This window comes from Canis lupus, chromosome X (genome assembly GCF_011100685.1).
Source record: "Canis lupus familiaris isolate Mischka breed German Shepherd chromosome X, alternate assembly UU_Cfam_GSD_1.0, whole genome shotgun sequence".
NCBI lineage: Eukaryota > Metazoa > Chordata > Mammalia > Carnivora > Canidae > Canis > Canis lupus.
Window position 1 is genome coordinate 4,847,502 of NC_049260.1, and position 22,270 is coordinate 4,869,771.

Here is a 22,270-nt window from a genome sequence, read left to right on the forward strand (position 1 = left end):
AGATGGTGAAGAATCATAAGAAAGGGTATAAGGGATAAAAGACAAGCCTGAACAGAAGTGGACTTTTAGAAGACCTTAGGAGAGGTATCCTATGCTTAGGGAAAGTAAATCCAGATGTTAGAACTGTCTTTCTGTCTGTTAGAAAGAAGAATGTTCAGACTCTAAAAAGAGGGAACCCAGAGTGTGTGTTTCAGCACAGAATCAGCATGAGCAGAGCTAAGCAAATTGGGACTGCAGGCTGAAAGTTAAAAAGAACAATCTGCATTTGGCTGGCTATCCACTTAAAGCACCCACAGAACTTTGCTCTTCTAGAATGGTAGTGGGAATTAGCAGACAATTCTTCACAATTGCAAGTCATAAACTCTGAAAGACAAGGAACATCTGGCTCAAGAAAGAAAACAAAAAAATTATGTCCCTCCGAACGAGCATCATTTACCATAAAGGATGCTCACTTTTAAGTATTAACTTAAAGCTACAGGGAAGGAAAATCTTGAAACAGATTTCATGAGCAAGACATGGCAAACAGTAATCCATTGTAGAATTCCCCTAACTTCTAAGTTAGTATCATTAACATGCTCTGAAGACAGTAAGCTGGTTTATTTTAATGAAAAATTGTAATTATCTGAAACTTCAATGATATTTACTTGTCACTTTGGTCCCTCTAACCATTTTCACAGAAGGTCTTCAATTTTGCATCTAGACAAGATTGGGCGCGTTCAGGGTGGTATGGCTGTAGACTAATTTTGCATCCAAAAAGTATATTAGATGTTGTTCCTGGGGATGCACTGCTATGTTGGCCCTTCATCAGTGAAGAGTGAATGAGTGAGTGGTTAACAGAATGTTATATGAACATCTCTTGTTGGCATTTCTTCCTCTTCAGATCCCACCTACAATAAGATTTAAGTGAGCAGAGGGCAGCCTTGGTGGCTCAGTGGGTTAGTGCCGCATTCAGCCCAAGGCATGATCCTGGAGACCCAGGATTGAGTCCCACATTGGGCTCCTGCATGGAGCCTGTTTCTCCCTCTGCCTATGTCTCTGCCTCATTCTCTCTCTCTGTGTCTCTCATGAATAAAAAAATAAAATCTTAAAAAAAAAAAGATTTAAATGAGCAGAGAAATGGATTTATTATCTTCTTGGCTATAGCATTGCTTTCTAATTTCATTTATCATTAGCTTTTTTGTTGTTTTTTAAAGATTTTATTTATTGGAAAGAAAGAGAGCGAGCGCACACAAGCAGGGGGAGCAGCAGAGGGAGAGGAGGAAGCAGGCTCTCCACTGAGTAGGGATCCTAATGCAGGGCTCAATCCCAGGACCCTGGGGTCATGACCTGGATCTAAAGGCAGATGCTTAACACACTGAGCCATCCAGGCACCCCCGTACAACCTTTTTTGAATGGTAATTTGCCCTTAGCTGTTGGAGTTTTAATTGTGTGTTCCCTTTGAGTAGCAATTATACCTGTTGGAGTTTTTCCCAATGTAAATATGTGTGTTGTGCAAAGATTCATACACAAAGGTCAAAAGGAATCTAAGTGACCACATGTAGGAAATGATCATTTGCGTTTCAGGGTCCTAAGATAAGGCCACTTGAAAGTAATTAGTGAGGGATGCCTGGGTGGCTCAGTAGTTGAACGTCTGTCTGCCTTTGGCTCAGGGTGTGATCCCATGGTCCTGGGATCGAGTCCCACATTGGGCTTCCTGAATGGAGCCTGCTTCTCCCTCTGCCTGTATCTCTGCCTCTCTCTGTGTGTCTCTTATGAATAAATAAATAAAATCTTAAAAAAAAATAATGAGTGAATTCATGGGAATGATTTTTGTGATATGCTACTGGATTTTGAAAAAAAAAAAATAAAAGAAAGTTGCAGAAGAATATATGCCGTATAGAAAGTATGAACCAAATCTATTCTTTATCTTGCTTTTTTTTTTTTATCTTGCTTTTGTGCTTGTGTGTTTCACACAAGGAACCAAATATATACCAATCATATAACAAGTAATATTTGTACTATATTTGTACGAGGAATGATTCGAAGACTTTTTTCTTTGTTTTTTATAAATATGTAGATATGATCCCATTTTGAAGTAAAACATGCTTAACCTTAAAATAAATAAATAAAAATATACACATAACTTTCAAAGTAAGATTACCCACCAGATGCAAACTTTCTAAAAACACTTGGAATCCATGCAGTAGGAGGTAGTTGGGCATTTGGCTGCTGCTCATTGAATATTTATGGCTTGAAAAAAAATATTTATGGCTTGAGAACCTAAGAGTTCTTTTGTATATTCTATTTAAAAATTAAATAGGGATGCCTGGGTGGCTCAATCAGTTGAGCATCTATCAGTATTGGCTTGTGGTCTTGGGTCCTGGGATCGAGTACTGAGACAGCTCTGTGCTGGGCAATCTGCCTGGAATTCTCTTCCTCTCCTTCTGCCCTGCAGCTTGTGTTTTCTCTCTATCTCTCTAAGATAAATAAGTAAAATCTTTTAAAAAATAAAAATTAATGTTATATGTATGTATAACTATATATATAACTATATATAAATAGATTTATATATATATATAAAATATAACTTCTGACTCCTATTGAGGAGGCAATCCCACCTGAAGCTGACATGTCACATCTTGTGCATCACACATCTCCATCCTCAAAATAATCACAAGGGTTATTCATAAGCCCAAATGCTTTGCATGTACAAGGCAATTGTAAAAGTAAGTGGCTTCTTCTTCTACAAAATGTCAGGAATGTAAACTTCTGTGAATATTGTTGCAGATTATCTCATGTCATGAACGTTGAAAGAATATTCATCAAGGGTATGAAGATAGGGGCCACCTGGGTGGCTTAGTTGGTTGAGTGTAAAACTCTTAGATTACCGTGAGATCACGTTCTCAGGATGGACGAGGTTAGGGTCTGTGCTCAGCGTGGAGTCTGGTTGAGATTCTCTCTCTCTTTCCCTCTCCTGCCCCTCCCCCTGCTTGCATACATGCTCTCTCTCAAGTAAAATAAAATCTTAAAAAGAGTATGAAGATACATCTTTACAGAAATGCATCATAATCAAAATACATTAGCAAGCACAAAACTAAGGCTGATGTAAATGTTAATAACTGTATAGTATTTTAGTACTCTGCATTGGTTCTGCTTTATATCATTCTACATTCACTGATTTTCTGCATCTTGTTATTTGCTGTAAACAAAAGTTTGTTTCTTTCACTTTTTTCTTGGCTGTTTTCTCCCATAAATAACATTCTACTGATAGTGCGGATTATTCAGGAACAGGGAGATAATGGGAACTAAAATAAGTAGGTAAGGAGTATTTTTCTTTATTCTAAACATTCCATCTGTCTAACTATATTTATAGTATGTAAAACACCTGTTTTTATTTCCAAGGGACCAATCTGGTTCTAAAGTCGCAGCTGGTGATAGTCTGTGAGGGTGTTTAGATACTATTTCTTGAGCATGGCAGATGGCTATCAAAAGCAACTTCATAATTTTATTTTTTATCACTATCCCCAAATTTGGACAAACTCAGACAGAATTGACAGGACTTCAACTTGCACAGTGCAGGACATGTGTTCAGTCGGTATGCATAAGCGATAATAACCATAAGCATGTGAGAGTTGAAGGGACCAACCCCTGGGAATGTTAATCTCATAAATATAATGCTATTAATATATAGCATTATATAATTACATATAATATAAGAAGTCAATCCCTAGGACTAAATGTAGATGAGCAATGACGGTAGTAATTTCCAAGAGCTACGTTGAACTGTCGAATTGACTGCACTTGACCAGGTCTCATTCAGCACTAGCAATAGTAGAGAAGGGTCCCTCTCTATATGCCAGTCTGTGTAAGAAGGCAGAAATGGCACAATATAAATAAGTTTAGGATGAACTGTAAAAGAGGATGAGATGTCCAGATCTAGTGACACTGGGGTTAAAAACTAGGGTTTGCAAAAAATAAAACTGACCAACTATTTGTTGCAGTGACTTGGACAATTCCTTGTGTGAAGGACTAAAGGTAAGACGAAAAGTACGACCTCTCCAGTTGAGGGATTAACTCAAGGGAAATCAACTTGGAACACACAAAATATTCTCAATACCTACTTCAAGAATATACTGGTTGAGAAACCAGATCCTTCAACCATGTGCAGTCTGAATACTCGTTATCTTTACAGCGTGATATTATTGAAATATTTGACATGTGTACAGTTGGTAAAATTGATGAAATGCAACAATGACAACTCTAATGATGAATAAGAGAGAATAAGAATAAAGATAATAAATATCCATGAAACTTAAGTTCTTAGTACTTTTGATCTGATTATCCTAAGTGAATTAGTCCAATTTTCAACACGTTCAATACTTATGTGCACTTATTGTATCTGATCTATATGACATTAAAGCATTTAAGAAAATCAGACATATCAGACTGTGATTTGAATTAAATGACTAGAAATTTTCATTAGGTGTGTAATCAATGTTCAAATGTCCATAGAAACTTAATCGTTTTGCTTAATGACCTTTTGCTTTATTGGTTAAGTAAATAAAATATGAGTATTTAGAAGAATGCTGTAAAAATAAATTGGGTATCAGTAAAAATAGTGGTATTCTTCATGCACATAAACTTGGATATAAGGAATCTATCAACATTAAAAAGGGCAGATGCATCAATATTTCACCTTGTTCATAGCTACTAGTATTGGAGATTTAAATTAAATCTAGAAATAACTGCTGGTTAAGGAGAGTGAAAACTAAGGAAAGAATTCCCTCTGGAATATGGCAAATAAGTTTCTGAAAATACTAACGATATAATCATTATTTGAAAATATGTAATTTTAGAATATTTAAATCAAGAAATAGGAAGCAAAGAAGGCCATCCCAAGGAACCATTTTTTGCTATTAATAGAATTCTTTTTTTCATAATCTCTATGCCCAAACATGGGGCTCAAACTCACAACCCCAAGATCAAGAGTTGCATGCCGTACCAATTGAGCCAGACAAGAGCCCCTAGAATTCTTATTAAATGTGTTCACAAAAAAAAAAAAAAAAAAAAAAAAAAAAATGTGTTCACCATTGAAAGGGAAGTATGTGATTGAATTCAGCATTTAAAAATGTAAGGTGAAAGAATTAAAAGTCAAAGGATAACAGGTAAAATTGAAGACTGTATATAGTTAACCCTGTGGATACCACTTGACAAAGAACATAACTGAGAGTCACTCATTACTGCCCAATGGGAGGGATGAAACTGAAAGTTGAAAGCCATCTCAAGTTTGAAAGCATTTCTGAGACTACCCAGTGGAGGCAGTCAGTAGGCACTTGGATAGATGGGTTTGGAGATCATAGGACAGATGTCTGGGCCCCGGCTAGATCTCGGGCACCATCATCTGATGGACTGCACATGAAGACCCAATAACCCACTGGGAAGCAGTGAGAAAGGGTAGGGGTTCACAAGGGGATGTGACCTGTCCCATCCTGAGAGGTGTGCAGAAGATGCTGGTACAGGGCTCTGGGAAACACAGCCAGGGACACGGGGAACAGTACAGGAGAACATGCGTGTTTGCAGACACTGTGTGGGACAGGAATGAAAACTGTACGTCCTATATTTGTCAACACCCCCTCTCTCAGATCTTAGCAGGAGCCACCTGGATGGAGGTGGATGAGAAAGACAGACTAGCAAAGAGGAGGATTGGTAGGAGGTGAGTAAATAGAGGTGGCGGTGGTACAGCTCAAGAAATTTGGCTCCAAAGGTGAGCCCAGACACAGGGTGGTGTCTTGGGGAAGTGGGACCAAGGGAGCGTGTTATGTTTTATATGGGAAAGAGCAAAGCCTGTTAGCACTGGGAAGTATGAAAGAGAAAGGGTAGTGAAAAGTGAGAGACTAGAGAAATGAAGCATAGGGCTCCTTAAAAAGAGGTGAGGCTACAAGGTAAATGCACAAATTCTGGGCTATAAGAGGAGAGAGATGTTCTCTCCATTTAAGCACGGAGGAAGGAAGGGAAGCTGTGCAAGATTTGCTCAACTGGTTTTGAGAAGCTGGTGGGATTCCCACTAGAGGCACTTGATTTCCTCCTTGGCATAGAAAATGAGCTTTCTGGCTTATTCTAGGAAGAACAGGGGAGGTGTGAGAGTTGAGCACAAGACACAAGGAACAAAACTTGTATCACAGGGTAGCCAAAGAGTGAATTTACTAGCAAACACGTGGCATTGGCTCCTTTTAAACATTAGAATTAATCTAATAGAACTTGAAAACAGATTTTTTGCAAAATTTGGGTATAGTAAAAAGATAACATATAAACTTTTGCAGAGTTTTAAACTTTATTAAGTGAACGGCTAAAGTCATTCTACCATTGGAGGTAAAAAGACAAATATTATCATTACCAACCATTAAATTAAGTTACTGCAGAACATCCCATCCATTACTAATAGACTCTTTCGTCAAAAGCTAATGGAATTTGGATATTCGTTTTCTATTAATGTCAAAGGTAAAGCAATTTTCTCTAATGAGTTTAGAAACTTGCTCACCAACACCGCAGTCCTATGTACAGAAGGTTTTATGGAGTTTTGCATCAAAAGGAAAATAACTTGCAATTGTGGCATTTCCGTGTTTCTCTCCCAGACGCTAGAGCCTCATTTCTTATACTCTGTTATCCTACTCATGGAAATCCAGCTCTGACACCCTAGGATCCTTCACTCCATAAAATTCCACTTTCCTGTTCGCCACTTTCTCACCAACAGGGTCCATAGTCAGTGTTTCCAGGTGTCCGCTGTTTCTGAGTGGTTTCACTAATTGTACAATAAATGATACCAGCTGGCCTGGAAGACCCATATTTTCTTCATAGATGTTGTAAACTTGAATGACCTGCCTTTTGTTCTAAGATGAAAGTCAGCACCCTGTTCACTTTTCTCTATCCCTCAGAAATGTTGGGCATGGCCAACGTGTCTCCTGAAGATCTGGCTTCTTTAAAAGAGGTCCTGTTCAGTCTTCCACCAGTGCTTCTGATCTGGCTTCTACCAGCTTTCACTGGAAATGATACAAGGTCCCCTCCGTGCTCTCTTGCTTTCCCCCATGCACTGCATCTTTCTCATTTGCTAACACTTATGCCTACATCTTCCTTCCCTATCTCCCTACTGCCCCCCACCAGAAGTAATACCTATCCACACATCAAACTTCCACGTTTACGGTCTTCTCTCCAACCCTTTAATACCAAGTATTTTGGGGGAAAAATCTGACTACAGAATATGACAATATTGTCTATGCCATCTGCCATTAGTGCCCTCCTCGAACAAGTTCTTCTTCCCATTACTATGGAAACGGCCATCTGACCAGTATTTCTCAAAACGCAACGAATCACTTGGAATGTAGTTTAAAACGCTGATTCTATTTATTAGGTTGAGCAAGAAGCCTGAGCTTCTGCATTGCTAACATGTTCCCAGGTGATGCACCCGTATTGGTTTAAGGACTTCAGCTTGAAATCCAGGGACCTAAAGGAACATGACTCAAAGACTTAGTAATGTCTTTGCAAGCTGTCACTTGAAAACTAAAGACTAGAATCTTATTTATATCGTTTCAACTATTTTAACTCTCCAACTCAACGTTTGTTTCATGAGACCATCCCTCTATAAAATTGGCTCTCACTGATCCACACTCCTCTGGTGTCACATTCAGTGGCTTTTTTATCCATATCTTAACTGGCCTTCTCTGCTGAACTCAACACAGTGGACTGCTCATGTGAATGAACTGTACACCTGTGGCTTCCTTGGAGGAAGAGCTCCTTTTAATAATATTACTGTGCAAACATCAATTTTATTAAAAGTCAGTAATAAAAATATTTCAGTATTTCTCTCTTCCCTTTGGGCTCCATGCCTGAACTGTCGGAATATCCAATGCCAAGCCCACAGGAGGGCAGAGATGACACATGACCCAATCACACCCATCCAGAATTTTCCCTTGGACTTTCCGTTAGGGCTATTAAGAAAAAAAAACAAACAAACAAACAAAAAAAACCTCCCTATGCCCTTTAACCACTTATATGTAAAATAATGAGTTTTGCTCAGAGAGCAACCACCTTACTCACCATCTGGAGAGAACCTATTCTAAAGATAGATTGTATCTGGAGATGTGATTTGAGCAGCTGCATGCAGGTGTGCCAGATATACCCCAGAATGTGCAGCCAAAGGTACTAGTCATTGCCATAAAATGTGGCAATCATCTTTCTTGTATTTCTCTTTGGATTAAAGTAATTTGAATTGGGTTTCCTTCACATGCAACAACAGCTTTCAACAATTAACTGTCCTAAAAATGACTTCTATTTGGCTTCCCTTAAATAAACAAAACAAACAAAAAACTCATTTCTAATGCCTCCTTGGAAAAGTAGGCAAAAGACATTAAGGAAAAATTCTCTGGGGCAGCCCTGGTGGCCCAGTGGTTTAGCGCCACCTTCAGCCCCGGGCATGATCCTGGAGACCCAGGATCAAGTCCCACATCGGGCTCCCTGCATGGAATGGAGCCTGCTTCTCCCTCTGCCTCTCTCTGTCATGAATAAATAAATAAAATCTTTAAAAAAAAATTCTCTGAAGAAATGAAGAACGTTAAGGTCACAAAATTACTTAACCTTTCTTGGCCACCACTGAGCATTCCTTCTGCCAACTGAACTTTAACATCTATTTGTCACATTTAGAAAACATGAACATTGAGAGTGTGAATGAAATTTGCAAAATTTGTGGCTTAATATGAAGAGACTAGACACCACCCAGAATTTGATGTTCCCACTGGAAACATTTTATTATCACATAATTAGGTAAGTCTGTAGAGTTTTCATGTTTCTTGCATATTTAAAAAAATTTTTTTAAGATTGATTGATTTATGAGAAAGAGCACATAAAGGGGCAGGAGCAGAGGGGGAGGATTAAAGGGAAAGGAACAAGTGGGCTCCCCACTGGGTGTGGAGCCTGCCATAGGGGCTCCATCTCTGTAGTCTGAGATGATAACCTGAGCCAAAACCAAGAGTCACACACTTAACTGAGCCACCCAGGTACTCCTTGCACAGATTTTAGATAATATGCATATTTTTGCTATTGCAAATGCATCATTTCATTTCTTAGGTTCTGCTGGTATAAAAGTACTATTTTCATCTGTTCCTGTCAGCTTTTTAATGAATACTTTAAATTCTCGCAAAATTTTTTAAGTGATAATCTTGTTTATCGAAGCATGGAGTCATCCATTCCTCAAGTGTTGAAAATCTTGGTGTGCTAGACACAACTTACAAAGGAAAATACTTTTGCTCTTTTTTCCTACCATAAATACAAATACTGTTTTCTACCATAAGTAATTAAAACACTTGCAGAAATGGCAGATTTCAGAGCTGGGAAAGAGAAAGTAGAAGGGAAGCCTAGAGAATCTTGTTCCAGAAAGCAAGGAAATGCTCAAAGGATGATGAGGATATGACAAAGGATGATGACACAGAAGTCAGCCAAAATAGGTTCCTGCTGACCAAACTGAGGACAATTTGGGCATCAAAACAAATCATGATAGGGGCAGCCCGGGTGGCTCGGCAGTTTAGTACCACCTTCGGCCCAAGGCCTGATCCTGGAGACCTGGGATCGAGTCCCACGTCAGGCTCCCTGCATGGAGCCTGCTTCTCCCTCTGCCTGTGTCTCTGCCTCTCTCTCTCTCTCTGTCTTATGAATAAATAAAATCTTTAAAAACAAACAAAAACTAATCATGATAGTACCAGAGCATAATCCATTGAATAAAATAAGAAACCATGAGTCCACACAGAAATAAATTGACAGCCTAACAAAGAAGCAGGTATTTATATGATTTTGAAAATGCTGCACCACAGATATATACATTAATTATAAATGAGGATAGAATATCTTTGTACAGGAAAAGCCTGGCAGACATCACTTTCACTGAGGTTAAGTCATGTACCATCTGATAAAATGCAATGAGAAAAAGGCAGCATTGCATCTGTGATTTCCCTGCCAATCATGAGGAAACATCAGATAAACCCGAACTGAGGGAAATCATATAAAATAATTTCTGTGGGTAGAATAGTGAACCCCCCCAAAGTCATGTCCATGCAGAACCTCAGAATGTGAGCTCACTTGTAAACAGGTCTTTGCAGATAGAATTCATTAAGAATGTCAAGATGGGTTCCTCCTTGATTTAGGTGGCCCCTGAATCCAAAGACCGGCATCCTTCTAAGAACATAAGACTCAGACATATGCACAGAGAAGCACATGTGAAGACAAGCAGGTGTTGGAACCATGCTGCCATAGCTAAGAAACGCCAAAGCCTGCCAGCAGCCACCAGTAGTTTGGAGAGAGGCATGGAACAGAGTTTTCTTCTAGCCTCCAGAAGCAGCTAACCTGGCCAACACCTTGATTTTTAGATTCTGACCTCTTGAAACTGTGAAAGAAGAAGGTTCTGCTGTTTTAAACCAGTGTGTGGTAGTAGTTATGGCAGTCCTAGGCAACTAACATAGAAAAGGACCCATAATCTTCCAAACTCCCACTGATATTCCCAGTGTCATGAAGTCAAAGAAAGACTGGATAAAATGGTCCAAACTGAAGAGACATTGGTCCAGACCAAAGAGCACTAATTAAAGAGACCCCAAAGTGCCCCCTCACCCTTCTGCCTTGTGAAGACACAGCGAGCACATGGCTGGCTGCAAACCAGGAAGCTGGCACTCAGCAGACACCAAACCTGCCAGTGCCTTGTCTTAGACTTCCAGGCTCCAGAACAGTGAGAAGTAAATCCCTGTAGGCTATAAGCCACCCAGTGTCTGGTGTTCTGTTAAAGCATCCCAAAGAGGCTAGCACACCTTGATATGGTCAGTAACACTGCCATGATTCTGTTCAGCCAGTGGGAGGAGCAATCAGAAATAGCCAAAGGAAGCAGATCCCGTCCCTCTCTAGGAGGGAATGGCACTGCTAACTCCCTTGGATTTCAAACCACTGTCAGATACTTCTGCTTCAGGCTGCTCAGGACAGCTTCATCTCCTAGCTCCGCAGCCTTGCCAGAAGCTGAGTTTTTGGGTCACTGGGGAGTATGCTCATTGCCAAAGTGTCTCCCATGTAAGCAAGCCCAGGGAGCCATCACTGCTTTGGCAGATTCTCCCCTTTCCTGAAGTGACTTCTGGATTTGAATAGGTGTCATCCTCTGCTTCTCAACTAGCGTTTCTTCTTCCCAGCCCAGGTGAGTAATGGGTTGGGGGTTGATGGTAGAGCTCTGATCTTTTAGCAATTTTTTAAAATTTTTATTTATTTATGATAGTCACACACACACACACACACACAGAGAGAGAGAGAGAGAGGCAGAGACATAGGCAGAGGGAGAAGCAGGCTCCATGCACCGGGAGCCCGACGTGGGATTCGATCCCGGGTCTCCAGGATCACGCCCTGGGCCAAAGGCAGGCGCTAAACCGCTGCGCCACCAGGGATCCCTTGGCTAGCAATTGATACCAGTATGTCCTTAGGGTCTCTCCTTGCTTTGTGCACCCCCTTCAAGCTTCCTGGCCCTGTCACACCTGTTAGCCAGTGCGGCCTGAATTTCTTGTTTGTCCATTTTCTGCTTTATCAAGTGAACTTCATGAGGGCAGAAACCCACCTATGTCCTATAGAACCTTTGTATGACTCATTTCCAGGCTTTGGAAGTAGAGTATCTCATTTGACCTGCACCTTTCAGGATGGGATTGCACACATTTCTAAATCCATGAACCTTCTCAGCTTGCCGAGCTTGCCCACAGCTGCAAAACTGTACAGCAAAGCTGATGAACCCATCAGGAGAGAGCTATGTTCCTGGACTGCCTGGTACTGCGTGGCTTCCATAAATGGATGGTACACTGCTTTGCACTTTACCTGGTCTGCCCACAAAAGTGAATTCAACTGTATATAGCTTAAAGAACATTTGTAAACATGGGAAGTAAATGAAACATTCACAGTGGGTAAATGAAAAAATTCAGTAAGTAAACACTTCATCTCTGCACAGTCCAGATGTCTGTGCCATGACCTGTTGTACTTCAGGTATATGTGTGCGTGCGTACATATGTATGTTTAAGGAGGCTTCTGTACATTCACTTTTGACTACGTAACGTTACCTTATTTCCAGATTAGGTTAGAAATGCTATTATAAGGAGTGCAGGACTGTGTACCCAGAAATACTGTCTACACTGTGGAAAAGATTGAATCATATTTTTGCCCCTCTTTCTGTGAGTTAAGTGTATGAGATATTATACTGAGGGACATATGTCAGGAATATGTAAATATATGTATTAGCACTGAGTAAGCAAAGGTTTGAGTTGTGTCACCAGAGGCAAAACTGAGTGCAAAGCTGAGTAATTACATGGTGAATTCAGCCCAACTGAACTGTCAATCTGTAAATAATAATAATAATAGTAATTAATAATAATTACTAGTAATTATTAGTAATTGCTACTAGTCGCTAGTAATTATTATTGTTGCTGTTTAAAAATTTGTCCACTTTTTGTGGCCTGCAGAGATTGCTTTTTCTCCTGCTTTGAATTATGTGGATAATTACTTCAACTTTCAATTTTATTTTGCCATAGTGCAGATATAGCTTAGGCAAGAAAAACCTCTAAACCGTGAACTTCCTTAATTATTGGTTCCTCAACTATAAAATTAATGGACTGGATCCCAAAACTTTCTATGATTAATATTTACAAATATAAAAAGGGAAAGTTATTTATATGTATCTGTTTTAACCATCAGGAAAAAAAATTAAGAGCAGAATACCTGAAATCTGCCCATTTTAAGTGCGCATAACTGTTTAGACTCCCAATTCAATGCCCAGAGCCAGTCAGCTATTTCTTTGTCAGTTTCTGGTATGCACACAATATATCCAATATTTTGAAACCAGAATGTGACAGAGTTGTTGTTTTTTTTAAAATATACTACTTGCTCCTTTAGAGCATTATTTAACTTCAAAACCAAATCTAGTTTCTCTAATTGTCAATGGAAACAGTGGGTTACCATAGTCACAAAGCAAAAAGTGTTGATGAAAAGAAGAACAGAAAGACTAATTAAATTTTAAATGACAGATTCAAAGGCATTAAGAAACTGCCCCGATAGGAAAGCGGGGACTTACCAGGCTGACAATCACAGCAAACCTATTAGGATCGGGGTCACACAGTCTCCTGAGATTTTTCTATCTACCGGTGGTACAGCGCTTCAGAATACTGATGCCAATGCTGTGTGGCACAGCCTGTGCTGAATGCCTGGTTTCCAACAGGATAGATGCATGGGGACACATTCTGACCACCTACAGAGCATGCTTTGTGTCCTGCCTCACTGGAGAACTTGATACACACCCTGGCACGTACAAATTACATACTGCAGTACACTGCTACTTTTCCCAAGAGGGAGAACCTAGTTGCTGCACTGCAGACCTATCTGTCCATGATCTCAGCGTGTTTCTCAAGGAAGGTAGTGTCCACCTACGTGGTCGAAGATGTAAGTAGTAGGTGCAGTAGCTTAGATGTCTAACATACTAAGATTTGTTTTTGCTCGAGGGAGGCATCCATACAAAATTTATTGAAATATCATGCCAAGAGGACAGTCACATAAAATGATAAAAGAGAAGAAATCTAGTGAACATACAGATGTGAAACAGAACTGAACATGGTCATGTCACTTATAAAAGGATGTATTAAGATTCAACTATCTATTTTCTAGAGTAGCGAGAAATACATACCCCAAGGAATATCACTACTCTATCAAGAGTCTCTGCATAACTCATAAGAAAAAAGGCAATCGTTCCTGGTTATGTGCTAAAAATTGTGTATTTGGGGCTTTTAAGAACCATAAAACTGATTTAAAGAATGGTTTCAAATGTTAAAAGAGAAATGCATAACAATTAAAGACATGCAATGAAACTGGTTTGTTTCTAACGGCCTCTTAGTAATTAAGAGTTTATGCTCGGCAAAGCCCCATAAAAACAGGTTTAAGATTTGAGACAGTGTCCGTGAATTACTATAAACCCGCATACAAGTCTTCAAAGGGACAAGATTGTTACTCAAAAAAGGGAATATCTAAATCAGTATAATATGACTTAAAATAATAGATGAATGCTTATTTTGGATTTAATTCTTACTCACTAGGCTACCTACTTCTTCACGTTTAATGGTATATTATCTAGGTTCCTGGAATAGATATATCCAGTACATAGAGTAATGGCTAAACATTTGGTGACATGTGGCCTTGCACGAACACAGAGAGAAACCAAGACATAGGCTGAAAGAGAAAGATAGAGAGACATGGAGAAAATTATTAATGAGAGCTTAGGGCTTACAACAGAGAAGCATCAAAACAGCCTGATAATCATGTTAGTGGGGTCCAGGGCCTGGGGGTTTGCCAGTGGTGGGGGAGGTTAGGGTTGGAAAGGAAGCAGGTGGGGAGGAGATAAACCTCTCCTGAAGAATAAGGAAATCCCACCTAGTGTCACAACTGCTGGGCTTCTGGGCCACCATGTCCCATTCATCCTCTGCCTCCTCACCAGGCACAATCTGTCTACCCATAGGGGCAGACCTTTGTTCCTCCATGCTTGGTATGACGAGTATGCCATGCAAACACCCATGTTTCACATCACAAACATGCAGTCACATTCTTTGTAGGAAGAAAGCATATGTGGCGGCAGCCCTCTGTTTTCAATATCCTATGGTTTACCCAAATTGCTTACCCATCTAAATTTTTCAAAGGACATGATCGCTCTCTGAAAGAGACTCCTCAGAACCTGTATGCATCCTTCTTAATGACGTTGCCTAATAAAATGCTTCTCATTTCCTTGCATAGTAAAAATAATCACAAATATTACAATAATAATCACAAATACTATAAAAATATTACAAAAATGATAGTTTTTTTAGAAAATGATTCAATTTGAAACCTTCATCAAAAGCTATGTGGACAAAAATGAAAAAAAAGGTATGAAATCTATTTTGCATTATGAACTTGTAAGCATTCTATTCAAACCAATTTTCTTTCAGTAAAAACTTAATGGCGTCATCAAAGCCATCTTGATACAGTGATTCCATTTTCCTCTTGCTTGGTGGGAAAAGGGCTTGGTTAAGCCTCACCAAGTTTGCCACGGACAACTAGAACAGAAGAACAGATCGAAGCCATAGGACATTACAGTACAAGTAAATGTAACCTATGATTTCTTATCATCTATACAAACAGTGATTTAAAAAAATCAGTTTGAGAAAAATCGAACTTAAAACGTTTAACTTCACCCATAGACTAGATTAGGGTTTCTCAGTTTTGGTACTATTGACATTTGGGGCCAGATACTCATTTGTTGTGGGGGTGGTCCTGTATACCACAGGACATTGACAGCATCCCTAGCCTCTACTCACTGGATGCCAGTAGCACCTCTCGGATGTGTCAACCACACATCTCCTTTGTGTAACATCACCTCCTCTTGACAACCATTAGATTGGATATAAGGGAGTCAATATTTTATATAAGTTATTCGGTTGAGTCCCTAAGTTTATCTACAATATTTTGCCATACTTAACTATCACCATTTTAAAAAACAAATAATTGATGTGATTTAACTGCAACTGAAATCCTGCCAAAGTTTACTGTCCTGAAGAAGTGAAGAAACAGAGAACTTGTCCCAGACAATAAAGAGCGAAAGACTTGTATGCTCATAGGGTTTAGGTACCCTCAGGCCCATGTGTATGATACATGTTGTAAACTATTAAAAAAAAAAATGAATGAGAAGATGCAATTTCTACCTAAAATTATCAATGAGCTTCCAAAGTTTTGGAAACGTGTGGAAAATTTTAGGCAACTATCTTCAAATACAACTGAACATACAACTCACCATTATGTCCTGATTGGTGATATTAATGTAGAGATCCAGCTGCCCTTTATCCTGTGGGGAGATGTCCAGTCGTCCACTGAAGGGTGAGATGGTCACCGTCCGGCCTACAGGCAGGATGGGAAGGCTGTTCGTGAGGCCCCCATCTACCCACTTCTGTGGAAAGAAATACCCCTTGTCAGCACATGTCAATGACACACCTCCCATGTGAAGATGAGCACAGATTTTTGAAGAGGACTTTCCTTTTTTTTTTTTTTTTTTTAAGATTTTGTATTTATTTATGAGAGACACACAGAGATACACAGAGATAGGCAGAGGGAGAAGCAGGCTCCTCTCAGGGAGCCGAATGTGGGACTCGATCCTAGGATCCTGAGATCACGCCACCCAGGAGTCCCAAGAGGACTCCTTCCTTCTAATATAATCCATGCGCTAGAAATGCTCTCAATTACTATTGATGATGACCAACTAGATCAGTGATTTTCATACAAGTCTTTGTACACATATCATTTATCCATATGAGAACCTCACAGAATCAGGAAGTCTCTCCAACTGTTTAAAAGCTTTAACTAGATTATTATACATAAAATGTACCTAAATTTTTATGACGACAGTGCATACACAGGACATATAATAAGGATGGGGTTCATTAATAAAACGGAGAGCCACATTTACCATTGATACTGAATAACCATCTACCATAAGAGGACATTCCATTTTTTTTTTACAAGAATTAAAAATTGTCATTTTCTGTAGCAAAGTTAAAAGTAAACTGAACAACCAGAAATCCTATTTCCAAAGTGGCACCTGAGTTTAAGACAGAAGGTTTTAAAGCCATAAAGAATGGAAGTACTATATAAAAACAAACAAAACTCCACTGAACTCAGAAGAGGTTCTGTGTTTTCAGACCCATACTCAAAGGAGACAGATGGACAAAGCAGGTAAGAGAAGTTTGTAGTCGCTTCTGCACAATTGTGTGCTACAAAAGGACAACTAAAGAAACATGAAGATAATGTTCCTTATGCTATCCATTTCGAAGCAAAAGAGTCTCAAGCCATCTTTGAACTGACATATTGAGATAATCAGCTCTAACAATAAACACACAGACACACGCAAAACTGAGGTACAGATTCTCTAAGTAGTATCTGAGATATCTTCCCATTGACAGGGAAAAAACAAAGTCTGATAATGGTTGAGCACCCCTCACAAAAGAATCTTTAGTGCTGTATGCTAAGTTTCCCCTGAACATTGGGAATGCCATATAGAAGAACCAAAGCAGTACTGTTCAGCAGAGGCAGAGGGCAGAGGGAGAAACAGGAAATGCCCTGAACTAGGTTGAAACAGACGTTCATTTTGTTCTGAGGTGTCTTTTTTTTTTTTTTAATGTCTTTTTAACTCATTTTTATTGCTAAAACTGGTGACTGAATGTTTAGTATTGCAGTGCTTACAGTGGCTTTGGTCAGCCACTAACTCCCCCCAAAGGGAGTAAGAGTAAATACATGAAAAGTGAAAGTGTGTGAAAAGTTGAGAGGATTGCATTCGGGTTTGGACAAAATAGAAGTAGAGTAGATTATAATGAAACTGATCTGAATAGTTTACATATTGTCATTCTTTTTAAAGGAATGAGTATTATCATGTAATTACATTATATATATTATATAGACACAGAGTTACATGTATTTGTGTGTGTTTAACACACCCATGTTCATATATGTTTGTGTGTATGTGTGTGTGTGTGTGTGTGTGTATATATATATACTTATAAAAACAGAGCTTAAAATAAGGGAGATTTGCAGGGAGAAGGCCCCAAAATATCTGGTTTCATGCCTTTTTGTCCCAGACCTTCTTTTTGTTTTGTTTTGTTTTTCTGATTGCTTTGGACATGGATACAGACTTCTGGAATGTGTTAATACCCGGAGAAGAAGAAAAAAAAAAAAAACCTTCCGAAATTATTGTTCATATTCTCAGTAGGTTGGATCACCAATGATGTAAAAATATGTGTAGTTTTCATCAAGGGAAATTAAAAATATGTACCGTGTGTCGTATGAGCTCATCTGACTTCGTCAAGTTAAGGGAAAGGAGGGCAATCTGGCTCATCACACTGCAGTGTTCTAATTTACCACAGGGTTAATGACTGCTGTTTCCGGGAACCGAAAATTCCTTCTCCAAATTTTCTTCATTCTTGTTAGCACATTCTGATTGGATAAATGACTACGGAAAACATACAGCTTATCAGATGACTTGATTAAATTTGCACCGTTACTGGCTCCTCTATAACTGTAACCCTACCCCTCAGATACTCTACGTGCAATGCATCTGTCTCCTGATTTATGCTCTGGGGAGCTGTACCATTCCCAAAAACCACACATGCATTCAGGCATGCTGATTCTAGCAAAATCTCTAGAAACAACAGTAACAGCAGTAAACATTCCTCAACCCCAAATTAAAAGTGGAAATATTTTATATGTCACGTGCTCTGGTTTAAATGTCTGCATTTAAACTACTGCTGTCTATGAATTCGCTGGCTGTTTGCTACAGATTCCTGCAAGTCATCCCTTCTTTCCCACCCTGTGGGACAGCATTCTTCTGTAAGCTGGTAACTACCACCATGGGCATGTATGATTCTGAATCTTCTGCAGGGAGAAAACTAAACTGTGCTGGTTCTTCCCATGATGGTTTTGTATCACTTCTAAAGGCAACTGTCACACCCAAACAGGTCAGGTTATGCAAATGTCAGGACTTGTAAATTTTGCCTTACACACTGATATACTCTGGGAACATATGAAGAATTTGCCCCAGGGTCTATGAATTCAAGCAATTCCTCTATTAAGGAAAAATCTAAGTAAGAAAGTGGGTTACCTAGGTGGCTCAGTCAGTTAAGTGTTTGCCTTAGGCTCAGGTCATGATCCCAGGGTCCTGGTATTGAGCCCTATGTCGGGCTCCCTGCTTAGTGGGGAGCCTGCATCTTCCTCTCCCTCTGCAGTTCCCCATGCTTGTGCTCTCTCTCGCTCTCTAATGAAGAAGTTAAAAATCTTAAAAAAAAAAAAGAAAGAAAGAAAAGAAAACCTAAGGAAGTAATCTCTACTGTAAGGGCCTATTACTTCTTTCTGCAAGTACCTCAGAGCATCCAATGTGAAGCTGGATACATGCTAGACAGTGAGATGTGTATATTTATGAGAAAAACTTGATGCAGGGCTGATCTGTCTTCGGGTGTTTTGTTCAAAAAGCAAGTGAATACAAAATACTTTGCTGGAAGAATGAATGAGATGTTGATGTCTATAATTATTGTAAGTACCAGGACACAGGGCCTAATGGTTTATAAAATGACCTGTCCCGTATTACTCAATCTTTCCGAGAATGCTATCAGATAGGAAGGTCATGCTAGTATACTGTTTTCTCATTTTACAGAAAAGAAAATTGAGGCTTGCAGTTACTCATTCTAGCTTACAGGTTGGCAAACCGCGGCCCACCACCTGCTTTTATAAATGAAGTTTTACTGGCATATAGCTGTGCCCTTTTGTTTACATATTGCTGTGCTGCATTTCCTATGACAGCAAACTTGAGTAGATGTGTCAACAGAGACTGTATGTCCTACAATGCCAGAAGTATTTACTACTGGATGCTTTATTTTATTTATTTATTATTATTTTTTTTTCTACTGGATACTTTAAAGAAAACACCCCCAAACCCTGCTGCAGAGTATGCGGTCTTCTTACTTGCATTTTTCCTTTTCACACAGTGTAAAAGAGCCATGTACCTGGGTAGATGTAATTGTTTTCTGCACAGTTGGGGAGGTGGGGCCAGGAGCAGGAAATATGGCCTGAAGAATTGCTTTGTATTTGCAAACATGTCTTGTATGATACAGAGGAAAAAATACTTATGTCCAACAGAACCTTCTTGGTTCTTGATTCTGAAAATAGAGGGGAGGGATGGTGAGAGGGACAGAAAAACAAGGAGATACCCACTCTCCACAACAGAAGTCAGAATTTACCATTTGAAGTTAAGAAAGACAGGAGGTGGGGAGAGATAGATGAGCTTTTGTTAATTAAAGGGAGACAGCTAAAATAAAGTTTAAGAAGAGGGTGAAAAACCCTGCAACATTTTACTTCTATTAAAGATTATTGGTACATTGTCTTAATTTTTGAATTTCTGATTTTTCATTTAAAAGTGATGACTAGATACTAACTTTGAGAAAATGCTGGAGTCTTAGATCAAAAATATTCCCTGGAAAACTGTTTTTTTCAAACAGACAATGCAAAAAAATTTAGATTGTTGCTGAAAAATAAGATCTTCTCTTTCAGGATAAATGTGAATTGATAAACAGATTTCCATCCAGCCAAATCTAGCTGGTCATCAGCTACATGGTCAGAGGTCACTGCTCTGATGGGACTGAGCCAAATAACCGTGTGAAATGCCTAAATCATGAAGAAATAGAAGTCTAAGATCTGTAGTGATAATTTTATACAAATGCTTAGTAACAGAGTATTCCACAATTCTCTATCCCACAAATATGTCAATAATGAAAGAAATAATAATCTATAATCCATACAAAATTCTCAGTGGACTAGAATAAGTCAATGTTAAATTTTCTTTATATAACAGTCAAAATATTACCTGAATTCTAATTCAGACAAAAAAAAAGAGACACACAAAACACAAAACCCTACAGCTTTTCTTGGGATCTGCATATATCAGTTCTAAAGATGATCTTATTCTGTTATTCTGACATTTTAGTCACTTGCCAATGATAATGCTATCTCTTAAAAAACAAAAACTTGTTAAAACCTCCTCTTGAAAATATCATTTTTGTTCCAAATTGATGGCAAGAACTTGTGCAAATGTGCCCTGATAGTACGCATGTTCAGAGGCCATATATACTGATAGAAAATTCATTAGTAAAATTACAGGTCTGACCTTTAATATGTTTGCATCCTTTCATTCATGTATTCAGCTGTTAATGACTATCTCCCATAAACAGGATACTAAAGATGATCTTATAAGATAAAGCCAATAAAAGCTACGAGAACTTTAAAAAAAATTAGGTTAAATGAAATAGATGTCATACCACTTCCAACAATTGGCAGACAGATTAGGTAGGAAATATACTGTCTGTCTCTTAAGTTAATCTGCGTTACGAAAGTTTGATATTTTTACATGATTGATAATTGATTTTAAAAATATCAGGCTCACAAATACATGTTAATAAAATCCAGCATGTTCAATACAGGTTCTACCAGATGTAGAAACAAGGAGGTCTGTGCATTGCACGGTAGTGACAGGAGCAGGGTGTACTCGTGGCCCTCCTTGGCACTGCCACACGGGCACTGCTCTGCCTCCCAAGGATCTACGGCCCAAATACAAGTAAACCTGATTTCCCTTTGCCCCCACTGCTAGCGCCACCTCTATCACTTTAGAGAAACCACCACAGCAAACCAACCAAGTCAAGACCCAAGTTCCATGAAAAGATTAGAACTTAAAACAGAAGAGGTGTTTTCAGATTGATGGAAATTTTTCTGTGATTTCAATCCTCGGAGAAGCTCACACCCACAGCAAAACACTGTGTTTAAAGCAAAGTTAGCATTTCCCTGAAAATGGAATGATTCTGGAAAATAACTTGGCCTAGAAATCCTATAAAACTGTGGGAGGCTCTCAGGCTGATGGAGAGTCCGTGATAAGCACAGAACGACACTGGCGTGTGGTCAGCTGTCTGCATAAATGGACGAGGTCTCCCGTCATTGTGGGCATGGGGTCTCCTCTTTGTGGACATCAGTAAACTGCCAAGGAAAACTGAATGCTTTCAAAGAGGCATTAAAATGAAGTAGTCATGTGTCTACTGTGCACAGACACAGGTACTCAGCAAGACTGAGTCCTCCTGCCCAAGGTCAAGGGACTCGGTGATGGTCCCCATCTTCTCACAGCTCTGGGACTGCATTTCCTGCTGTTTAGCTGTGGCTCTGCTTCCACATTCCCATATAATGGGGAATTCAGCTGCGAACATCTGACCCTTTTAACCATTCTTAGCTGTCAGGGCACAAATCCAAGAAGTGGGAATGGGGATGGGGAGAAATAATCCAGGGGAGATTTTTTTTTTTTTTTTTTTTTTAATAAAAGGAACGCACTAAGCAAAGTGGAACAAGAGGCACAGCAGAGACACACACACTGGAGGTCATCCTGGAGAAGCTGCCCCCTTACTAGCTAGGTGGCCTCAGTGAAGTCAATGAACATCTCTGCATCCAAATATCCTCATCTGTAAAACACCAGGTAGGAATCCCCGCAACAGATGAGAGCATTCTGTTGTAGGTGACAGAAAACAATCACAGCACTGGTTTTAATTTCTTTTTTGGGAGAAGGAAAATGCAGAGTGGAGTGGTAAGGGGGGGAGCTCCTCAAATCATTCAGGGTCAGCTCATTCTGTGTCCAACCCCAGGTTGTGAT

At 39.3% G+C, this 22,270-nt stretch overlaps 1 protein-coding gene across 7 annotated transcripts in view; it reads right to left on the reverse strand.

Annotated features, from left to right (window-relative positions):
- The window catches only part of PNPLA4 (patatin like phospholipase domain containing 4), a 107,635-nt gene that overhangs the window by 63,231 nt on the left and 22,134 nt on the right, over positions 1 to 22,270 (reverse strand). For 6 of the 7 annotated variants that reach the window (XM_038586777.1, XM_038586773.1, XM_038586775.1 and 3 more), the window contains exons 6-7: positions 15,842 to 15,994; positions 14,868 to 15,107 (exon numbers count right to left, since the gene is read on the reverse strand). In XM_038586777.1, coding sequence (XP_038442705.1) covers positions 14,976 to 15,107; positions 15,842 to 15,994 — 285 coding nt within the window. In that variant the 3' untranslated portion in view covers positions 14,868 to 14,975. Of the gene's footprint in view, positions 1 to 14,867; positions 15,108 to 15,841; positions 15,995 to 22,270 lie in introns of those variants that run through there. The other variant, XM_038586779.1, reaches the window with a different exon arrangement.